We start from the raw sequence: 11,801 nt of genomic DNA on the forward strand, positions 1-11,801 counted from the left end.
GTTGGAAGTGGCGAACACGGGCAAATTCTTAACACTTTGCAATCTTCTGTTAACCCCGTTAGCGTTCAGAGTGATCATCCAGAAACAGCCCCGCCCCCTACCCTGTTTCCGGAAAACGATATTGGGATCCACATCGGTACAATACATGCCATTGACGACTGAATAAAATGCGAGCTTCTGGAGAGGCCATGGAAACTCCCGATTGGATGCCAAATGCCATATTCTGTTCATTTAAAGCGGGGGAGAGACGAGAAAAGGTACTTGAACGATTCTCATTGCAGAGTTTCCACTGGCTTGTATATTCTGCTGCCTAGAAAGGGCTTTTTTGCAAATACTGCCCTCTTTTTGTAACTGGGGCTAGGGGGGGTTCAAACAGACAGTTCCCCCACAAAAGATGGTCACAAAGCCTGTCACAAAATTTGCTAAGTTACTGGGAAAAGATGGAGACCTGACAGTACATGATACTTCCTAGTACCATCATGACGCAGTAGAGGCTGGAAAATCGTTTCTAAGAGTCTACCATTCTCCGCACGAATCTGTAAATAATTGCGTCAACGAACAGCGAATGAAGCAAGTAACAGAAAACCGAGAGAGGCTTAAGCCGATTCTGGAATCAATCATATTTTTAGGAAGGCAGAATATTCCACTGAGGAGCAATCGGGATGATGGCAGCTTAAGCTTGGATGACATGCCGCTTTCCAATGAAGGAAACTTCCGAGAACTACTACGTTATCGTGCTGAAAGTGGCAACAGTAAATTAAAGGAACAACTGAAAACATCAGGAAAAAATGCTACCTACATCAGCAAAACAACTCAAAACCAGTTGATTGATTGTTGTGCGAAAGAAGTTATAGGTGTCATTCTAGAAAGAGTAAAGTCAGCAAGGTATTACAGCATCATTTTTGATGTGTCACATTCATCGCAACTAAGTATAGCTCTCTGCTATGCCTTCGATAACCATAGACGCGAGGACTTCATAGGTTTCGTTGACGTTCATCATGCCACCTTTGAACCTTCCACTGCAGAAAAAGAGCCGACTGTCAACGGAAAAGTGGTTGGCCAGCTAGTTCTGAGCCTTTTAGAAGAAATGGGTTTGAATTTACTCGACTCTGTTGGAATCGGGACGGATGGGTGTGCAATAATGGTATCAAATAACTATGGTACTGTAGTCGAAATTCAGAAAAAAGCTAAAAATGCGTCTCATTGTCCCTGCTTTAACCACGCCCTGAACCTTTCTTTGTCAAGGAGCTCAGCTGTTTCGAGCATCAGAAATGCCATAGGCATTATAAAAGAAGTTGTTGTATTTTTTAATGCATCTGCAAAGAGAAATTATGTCTTGAATAAGGTTCTAAAAGCTCAGCTCACGGGAATCGGCGAGACGAGGTGGATCGAGTGACAGGAGTCACTTATGCAGTTTGTGTCCGAACTTCCGAAAATCATCCATGCTTTGGAACACATTAGTCACTGAAGTGAATCAGTGACCACTCCGAAGGCAAAGACGCTTGTCACAGCGTTACATAGTGCGGAATTTGTGGTTTCCCTTCAGTGTCTACACAGTATTTGCGCTCTGACCTTGCCTCTTAGTCGGCTATTTCAGAAGAATACTTTGGACTTGGGCACTGCCGATGGCCAAGTTTCCGATCTTTTGGATGTTCTAGCAAAGTGACGGGAAATGTGTGACGAAGAGTTTGCATTAGTATTCGAGCAAGTAAAAGAATTGTCAGATAAAATCCAATTGGCTGTTGAAGTTCCGAGGATTACACAAAGACAGGTTTATCGAAATAATCCTACTCATACTATGCCTGAAGAATATTATCGACGTGTTGTATTTATACCTATGCTCGACTCAGTCATAAGTGACTTAAAGAGCCGATTCTCAAGAGACACGCTGAACTCTTTCCGGTTTACCGTACTGCTGCCATCAAATATTGTGAATTGTACCGATGATTTGCTGCAATCTTCCGTCAAAGAGATTCCTAGCATATACGGTCAACTTCTTGGCTTAACCGTGTCGTCTACCAGGGCAACACTGATTTTGGCAGAGGTGCATGTGTGGAGAAGTAGACAGGCACCTATATCCTTATGTCAGCTCACTTCTTGATATTTTCATATCTCTTCCGGTGAGTGGCATCTGCCGAACGTAGCTTCTCAACTTTACACAAACTGAAAACCTGGCTCAGAGCAAAGATGGGGCAAACTAGACTTAGTGGTTTGGCCCTCCTTAATGTGCACCGCGACATCGATATCAGCATTGACAGAGTAATTGACAGGTTTGCGAACAGTGGAGCCAGGAAGCTTGAATTTTGCTTGTGAACAGTTGTCAGTTGATCAAGTACAGTTTTTCTAATCATTATTGTAATATATGAAAACCACATTTTCGTTAAACAAGAGACCGCCAGGGAAACTTAAAACGTGAAAAATAAAGTCAACCTTGTGGCTGACAAAAAGGACACTACCCCCACTCTTTTTGGTAAGAATCACCCCCCCCCCCCCTAGAACGAAAGGCTGGATCCGCCCCTGGTTAAAACTTACAGACTTCAAAGCTATATTTATAACCATTTAATTTTGCTTATTTATATAGTTTTACGAGAGAAATATTTTAATCTTTTTCGTCATTCATTTTCTCGTTTAATAATTTTTTCATTAATAAAATAACCTGATTTATGCATAACAAGTAACTCTAAATCGAATGAATAAGCAATTTTATACTTAGCCTTTCTTTTTGCTATTCTTTGATATTTTTCAATTTCATTCAGAACTGCCCCAAGATTGAAAGAAGCAAGGGGTAACATAGTAATAGTAGATAAATTTGATGCACTAAACATAAATAGTGATAGTAAGAAAGCATTACTAGTATTTCCAAAATATTTCAAATTCCAACGACAAACAAATATCTTCTTTTCTCATTTTTCTTCCATTTATATTTGAAAATGAACTTTAAACCAAGCTCTATGGATCCAATCCCTAAATCTTCATTTTCAATAATCAACACATAAATTACCACAATTCGCTTTGCTAAAATTTTGAACTTAGGTAGAATGATAGGCTTTTTGCTTATTTGACGTTTCAAAGTAGTTGACTATTTTATTTCCAGGTTGAATTCCAAAGGAATCATAAAATTTAACAAATCAGCACTTGGGTTTATTGAAGTAGCAAATCAAATACGTCCCAGGCGATCCCATAGTCATAGTTGATTACACCACATTCCTTTTTCACTATCTTACTTTGACGTTCTCCGTTTTTTGGAAGCGAGCACTCTTTGAATTGTGAAATATCAGCTTCAGCAATTTTTCTGGTCTTCCACGCTGTTTTGGTACTTTAACCACTTTTAATTGTATTTTCTTGGGTCTAAAACTTTTCTGGGACTTTTCTCACTTTCAACTTAGATCCAACGATTTTGCGTGGACCTGGTAATTTTAAACCTCTACATTTCGGTTAAACCTTCACCTAAAGCCATTGAAGAATAAGTAATTTTATCAACAATTTTCTTTCCAGCATATGTACCTAATGCATTTGGAGCACTTATTAGAGCAACTTTACCTATTACAGCTGCTAATGGTATTGAAAATGGAAGTAAGCCACCATTTTAAATTAGTTGATGGTATGATATAATTATATAGACATATTTATTCTTTATTTTACCTTGCTCAATTTGTTTATTTTTTTCTTTCAAGCAATAATTCTACAGGTTCTTTGCCAACTATAATATTTACTATAGTAATCCGGAAATTTTCTTTCTCTTAAAACATCAGTTTATTTTTACTTTTTAAAGAGGTGATAAATGATTTGTGTGTTCAATAAACTCAGCTTATTTATTAATTTTAAATTCATAAAGAAGAAATAAAAACGATAATCTTGGATGATTTTGCAGTCGCAGTTTGTAGGATAAATCAATATCACAATCTTTATTTTCATTTTTGTATTTTCCAATCTTTGTCACCCGTCTTTTATAAAGTAATAGTTTAAAAGGTTTTCAATCATTCATTTTCTTATGTGTTGCTCGCACTTTACATTTTGTTTTGCATCAAAACACATCTTAATTTTTTTTTTTTCAAACTCTGATAAATAAATTCTATACTCTTCCATTTATTAGAGAGTTATTTTGATAGATAGAATTCCAAGGTAAAGATTTTCATGATATTCTTTTCAAAAAACATCATAACCTTGATTTTGATAGATCTTTTTCAAGTATATTTATTATACCGTTTTCGAAATTTTCTAGACGTTCAGATATTTACATAAAGCCCTTCAAGTATAACAATAAGATTAAAAAATTAACTGCATCTGCACCATTTTATAGATTTGAGACATTTTTAATTCTTCTATTTTCTGCATTAATATCTTCTTTTGTTAGTTTTGAGGTATTTTTTACTAATAGTCCTTTGTCATAAACTCTACTCAATAGATTGCCAGGTGATTGTTGATAAATTTTACTAAACTATTAATATCCTCACTTAAATTCTAATTTGTAAGTATTTGTTGGTTAACAACTTCACGCTTGAAAGCGTTTAAAATAATTTTCACATTTTGTAAATTCATATCACCTTTCTACGATTTGGGATCACCTAGATCAGTTAATCGTTTCAAATGTAAATTAAGATGACTATCATCATCAAGTAATCTGCTTTCGTCACTTGTATACTTCCGATCTTTAGCATAAAGATCTTTAGCATAAAGTTAATTCTTTTTAAATATACGTAACTATAAATTAAGTTCAAGAATAAATTGGTTTTAAAATATTCAGAGTTACCACAAATCAATAGTTGAAACGGCCATTGAGGTGCTAGCAAATGTTTATCTTTAAAACGATCTCTATTTTTTCCACATTGATATACCTTAAGGTCAATCTCCTAGGTTGAAAGCAAATTCTATTTCCTATAGCATTGAAATTCGCAACGAGATTTTTTCCTTTCTCATTGGCTTAATTACTCTCTTGAGGGCTGTACCAGAATATTTAAATACTGTTGAACATTAAGACCAGATTTAAAGGGAATTTAAATTTTTCACATGTCTAATTGGTAACAGCTGACATAGTCAGATAACAGTTTAGCATTTGAATTTTCAGAATGGGCAGAAAAAAATAAGAACAAATAAAGGATGGGAAAACCTCAGACATTGGTAAGTTTTATTCCAGCGTTATAGTAGAATATATTACTTTTATTCATGTACAAGTTACATTTTCAAACAGTTCGTGGTAACGAACTGTAGTAAGGAGCGAAGGGGCTCAATAGTAACCAAAACTCTAAAAACGAAGTTTTGATACAAATAGTTACATCAAAAGAACTGCATTTTAATGCTGATTTTAAATATATAAGTTTCATCAAGTTTAGTCTTACCGGTGAAAAGTTACGAGCCTGAGAAAATTTGCCTTATTTTAGAAAATAGGCGGAAATACCCTCTAAAAGTCACGTAATCTTAACAAAATCACACCATCAGAGTCAGCGTATCTGAGAACCCAACTGTAGAAGTTTCAAGCCCCTATCATAAAAAAGGTGGAATTTTGTATTTTTGCCAGAAGACAGATAACGGGTGCGTATTTTTTGTTTTTTCTTTGTTGTTTTTTTCCTCAGGGGTGATTGTATCGACCTAGTTGTCCTATAATGTCGCAAGAGGGTTCATTCTAACGTAAATTAAAAGTTCTAGTGTCCTTTTAAGTGACCGAAAAACTGGAGGGCACCGAGGCCCCTTCCAACGCACATTTTTCTCCAAGGTCACCGGATCAAAATTTTGAGATAACCATTCTGTTTAACTTGGTCAAAAACCTAATAAATATGTCTTTAGGGATGACTAAATCCACCTCAGTTCCCGGGGGAGGGGCGGAAACTTAAAAACTTAGACCATTGTTTACACATAGTAGTTGTTAATTATGAAGTGTACAGACGTTTTCAGGGGGATATTTTTTTTGTGTTGGGGTTAGGGTGGGTCGGGGCGGTTGGCAGGTTACGTGGGATGATCTTTCCATGGAGGAATTTCTCATGAAGGAAGAGAATTTCCATGAAGGGGTCGCAGGATTTTCTAGCATCATTTATAAAAAGACAATGAGAAAATATTTTTTTTTCAACTTGAAGTAATGATCAACATTAAAACTTAAAACGAACATAAAATATTACTTAAATAAGGGGGTTTGTCTCTTCCACAATACCTTACTCTTTACGCTGAAGTATTTTCAGTAACTTCAATTAGTTATTCTACCGCCTTTGTGATTCAAGGGTCATTCTGAAAGATTTGGGACAAAATTCAAGCTTTAGTGTAAAGAACGAGGTATTGACGAGGGGGCAAACTCCCTCATATACGTAATAAAAATACACACATATATAAGTTCGTTACATAGGCTAATTCGTAAGGTACGTATGTTTATTACTTACAAAAACGTTTGTAAAAATAAAATAAAAAAATCTAGTTGTATTTTTAAGTAACTAAAAAATTTGGAGGTAACTAGGCCTCCTTTCCCACCCCCTTTTTTTTAGCGAAATCTTCCGATCAAAACTATGAAAAAGCCATTTAGCTTGTAATTAACATAAAATTTCTACTCCAAACTAAACATCCGTATGATATATGGGTAGTTTATTGCAAAATATATCTTGCAAAGAGTACATTCCGGCAGAATATGCTTCAATCTTTTGAGGATGCCAACTCCATGTGCAACTTTGGTGGAGATAATGTCGCTATGATGCTTCCACGATAGATTAGAATCAATATGGAAGCCGAGGTACCGCAGTGATTTAACTTGTAAAATAGGCTTTTCACCTAATAGAACTTTACTACTTACATCAACAGAATCACCCACTCTACAGAATGTCAGTAAGAATTTTTCTTTACATTCACGCACAGCAAACTTAAACTTGTAAACATCTCTAATCTTTTGAGAGTAATATGAGCTTTTACTATTAAATCATCTGCGGATTTTGCAAATACTGTTAGCAATATATGTATCCTTTAGATAAACGCGTATCATGTTCACATAAACTAAATAAAGTAAAAGGCCCAGCACAGACATTTGGCTATTTATAATGTTAGATATTGTCGTATGAGTGTCTACACCAGGTGACTACTTTACCCCATGAAATACAAGGCTATCAAGCATGGATTCCTGATCATAATTATCAAGCTTTTTTTCTATTCGACCAATTCCCTCCCCCAAATTTGCAATTTGAAATCTCAGACTAACAAAAAGAGCCTGCTCAATTTTTGCAAACTTTGGATTAAACTCGAGCGTGATTGAATCATAAACCTGGCTGATTATCAGTTCAGTACCTTTTTTGTTCAATGAATTTGGGTCATTTAACTTTTTAGTAACTTTTTTGGTTAAATTTTTCAGCAGATGACTTTTTATTTTCTCCAGCTGGGCTTCAGTTGTAGCTAATTGTTCTTACATCGGGGCGATACTTGAAGACACCGAGTTAGACCCTAATTTATCTCTTGCTTTCAAGGCTTAAAAGGTCTTAGAAAAAGTTTCGTAAATTTCTGTGGTATTATCAAGCTTTTGTGGCACTTTGTATTCATTAAGTAACATATAGTGATCGTAAATTCTGTCGGTCTGTCTGTCTTTCCCTGTTTTGCTAGTTTAGGCACTTCTAGATAAGCTAGGACGATGAAATTTGGCAGGCGTATCAGGAACCAGGCTAGATTAAATTAGAAATAGTCGTTTCCCCAATTCGATCATCTGGGGGAGTGGGAAGACGGTTAATTCGGAAAAAAAGACGGGATGAAACTTGGTGGGAAAATGAGCACAAATCCTAGATACGTGATTGACATAACTGGAACGGGTCCGCTCTGTTTGGAGAAGTTGGGGGGAGGGTTAATTTTGAAAAATGATAAACAGACAAGATTAAATTAGAAATAGTCATTTATCCAATCCGACCATCTGTGGGGGGGGGGAGTGGAGGGACGGTTAATTTGAAAAAACGAGGTATTTTTAATTTACAAAGGAGTGATCGAATCTTTATGAAATCTCATATTTAGAAGGATCTTACAACTCAGATCTTTTATTTTAGATCTGGGTGAATCCAGTTTCATTGGGAGGAGTTGTGGGGGGGGGGGCCGTAAATCTTGGAAAACGCTAAGAGTGGAAAGGTCAGGATGAAATTTGGTGGGAAGAATAAGCACACATCCAAGATACGTGACTGACATAACTGGAAAGGATCCGCACTCTTTGGGAGAGTTGGCGGGGGGGGGGGGTAATTCGGAAAAATTAGAAAAATGAGGAATTTGTAATTTATGAACTGATGATCGGATCTTAATGAAACTTGATATTTAGAAGGATCGTGTGCTTCAGCACTCTTATTACAAATCCCAACCCGATCCGGTGACAGTAGGTGGGGTTGGAGGGGAAAACCGAAAATCATGGGAAATGACTAGAGTGAAGAGATCGGGATGAAACTTGTTGGGTAGAATAAGCAAATATCGTAGATACGTGATTGACGTAGCCGGACTGGATCCGCTCTCTTTGGAGGAGTTAGGGGGGTCTAGTGCTTTGGCGAGTTTGGTGCTTCTGGACGTGCTAGGGCAATAAAGATTGGTAGGCATGTCAGGGACCTGAACAAACCGACTTGATAAAGTCGTTTTCCCCGATTTGACCATCTGGGGGGCTGAAGGGAGAGGAAAAATTAAAAAAATGAGGTATGTTTAACTTACCAGTGGGTTTATCAGATCTTAACGAAATTTGATATTTAGAAGGACCTGGTGTCTTAGAGCTCTTATTTTAAATCCCGACCGGCATTAGCTCTCTGATTTTCCTTTTCAATCAATCCAATGATTCTTAGAATTTTGCTAGAGCTCATACCATATGAGGTCTTGGCTCTTCCGACCTCGTCATAAGTGCCATATGAGCTCTTAGCTCTTGTTTTTTTTTTTTTCAGGAAGAAAAACTTGCCTAAACAAGAAAGTTTACCAGAACAGAAAAATTTCCAGTGTCTCCAAATTGTTCCAGGCTTTCCGAAACTCCGAATCCGGCTTTAACTATTATAGATGATTCTACGGCTAGTAAAAATGCGGCATCTGGTAGCTCTTGCGATTTTGGTTCGCCAGGAAAAAGCTAAGGAATCGATTTGTCTTGAATTCCAAATGTAAATTGTATAGTCAACTTGCGTCATATGCTTAGTGAGCTTATAGAAGCAATAAAACATCAGTTCAATTGCAAGGACGGGAAATAAAAGCTTCGCGTGAAAGAAATTAAAAACACTGGACTCTAAACAAAGCTCGTCATTATCTGCCAAGAGTGTGGCTGGAAAAAGGGAGTAGAAGGTGAGCCGGAAGCCCCCCTCACTACTGTAAAAGAATACCTAACAAATTTCAGCGAACAGATATTAGGTAGCAAAAAAGAGAAGATCAACAATTTACGAGGCAACGTGAACGTGAAAGCTGTATGGGGTATCATGGGGACCGGAGGAGGCTACGCATCTTTGAACGAATTATTAAGTGTATTGGGAATAAAAAATATGAATCTGAATATCAGATATGCACTATCAGATGTCTTAGAAGAAAATAGTCGTGAATCCCTGAAATTAGCCATTCATGAGGACAGGTTTATCGACAATTTTTTCTGGACTAAGGTCATCCGTGATGGCGGCTGGAATAAACGCAGCAAAGGACACGATTGTACTGCAAAAGATTGTGTTGGGGTAATCAATGATGCCATTTACGAAAAAATTATTATATGTAGGAATAAGAAATAAATATTGTAACCTCTGCTTCAGCTCAAAAAAGGCAAACCAGAAAGTGAAAGATCATGTTTGCTTTATGAACTACAATGGTCCCTCAAAGAGCATGGAAACCGACATTCTTGTTGAAGGTTTTCGCCAAAGTGAAGCCATGCATAACCTTCAGTATTTACAATACATCAGAGACAGCGATTCTAGTGTTTTTTACAAGCTAAGACAAAGTGTTTCATACGGATCATATATCCAAAAAGAAGAATCTGCCAATCACGTGACCAAGAACTATACAAAATATCTCCATAATGTTGTGAAGACAAAAAAAGGGATGCACAGCATATTTCTTTCAAATGAGATAATTCTAAAGCTAACCAAAAACCTACGAGGTGCAATAAAAAAGAATTCGGCTGATGTTGGATCTGCCGAAAATCTAAGACAACTCTTACGAAGAGGCCCAGAGCATGTGTTTGGTAATCATAAACTGTGTGATTCTGGCTGTGCCAAAAATAATGGGGTCTTAGAAACTGTGGAGAACGCTATAATAACCTTCCGAAAACTATTTTGGAGGATGTAAAAGCTGGCGTGGAAAATATTTGTAAAAAAGTGGACAGAAACGATGCAACGACCAATCTTGCAGAAAATTATATGTCTGTTGCAGTGCAATTCGTCGGCGGAAAACAAATAAGCCGCTCGAAACGTTGGTCATACCATGCTAGGATAAGTGGAGCAAGCCTATCCTACTCCATGGGCCCGAAATGGCAATCTTCTACATGGAAAAAAACATTGGGCTACAGTCCTTGCAAAATAACAAAAGAATACACGGTGAAAACTTCTAATCTTCGGAAACGGACAAAAACAAATCAGAAAAGATATTACGCAACTATGGGTGGGAGATATCTGGCCAAAAAGAAAGAGAATAAGAGTTTGCCTAAAGGCGATCAAAATTACCGACCAAATTGCAACAAGCCTGATATGAATCCAGAGGAATTTGAAATCGCAAAGGCTGATTATGTTGCAAAAATTATGAATCTGGATGGAGCCGAACTGCTGGAGATCTACGTAAACACAAAGGGGCAAAATGATAACTGGATATTTGAGAGGAGCAAAAGGATTGCTGCCAATTATTTTCATAGAATAGCTTCTCGCAAAAAAAAATACTCAAACCGCACCCATAGTCAAGAATATCCGAATTAATTATAATTTCAAATGTATTCCAATGCTTAGGGGAATTCAACTAGAGGCTATTGCACTGACGGCGTACGAGCATAGAGAGGGAGTACCATTAATAAAAGGAGATCAAATGGGACTACTCATTCATCCAAATATCCAGTTTCTTGGAGCTTCTCTTGATGTTCGCTTAGATAACGGCACACCAGTTGAAGTGAAGACTGTCCACAATATTCCCAGAGGAATGACCATAAGGGAAGTGGCGCCTCAAAAAGGATTGGTAAAGAAATTTTTCCTATGGTCACACAATTCAAAATTGGACTTAAAGAAAAATCACAAATTCTATGCTCAAATTCAAGGTCAGCTAGAAATCACCTATCAAGAAAAATGTCACTTGGTGGTATATCACCATGAACATGATGTGGAAATTTTAACTATTCCGAGATCAAAAGAGTATTTTTTGTCCATATTACCAAAGCTTCAGGAGTTTTGGAGCAATTATTTACTTTCGGAGATATTAGACTCGCGATTGATTAGAAACATGCCACTTAGAGAGCCTGCCTTAGTCCGGGCTGCAGCAAATTGCGGAATGAAACGGACTTTGAAGCCAGAAGACAATGGATGTGAGAAAATTACTTGGTCCGACTCTGAAAGTGAATATTGAAAGTGGATTTTCCATTGACATGTGAAGAGCATTGACATGCGAATAGTATAGAGATTGTTTGGGGTCATAATATATTAGTAGCAGTATTGTTAACCTTAACCTATTAGGGTTGACTGAATAGTAGACTATTGTAGGTTAACTATTAGTGTTGGTGAATAGCATATAAATATTAGTAAGTAAATTCTATATGAGAAGTTTCAGCCTTCTGTCGAAGTCCAAACCATGTTGATAAATAAACCCTAATTACGTTGAGATTTAGTTGCTACTTTAGGCACTTCCAGGTAAGCTAGGACGGCTAAATTTGGCAGGCGTATCAG

General features: G+C 37.0%; 1 protein-coding gene across 1 annotated transcript; it reads left to right on the plus strand.

Annotated features, from left to right (window-relative positions):
* Nucleotides 1-565: 565 nt before the first annotated feature.
* On the plus strand, nt 566-1,396 carry LOC136043395 (52 kDa repressor of the inhibitor of the protein kinase-like). Its single transcript, XM_065728304.1, has one exon. The coding sequence runs from the start codon at nt 566-568 to the stop codon at nt 1,394-1,396; it is 831 nt and encodes a 276-aa protein (XP_065584376.1).
* The last annotated feature ends 10,405 nt before the right edge of the window (nt 1,397-11,801 follow it).

Source organism: Artemia franciscana, unplaced genomic scaffold (genome assembly GCF_032884065.1).
Source record: "Artemia franciscana unplaced genomic scaffold, ASM3288406v1 Scaffold_5522, whole genome shotgun sequence".
In the NCBI taxonomy this organism is placed as follows: Eukaryota; Metazoa; Arthropoda; class Branchiopoda; order Anostraca; family Artemiidae; genus Artemia; species Artemia franciscana.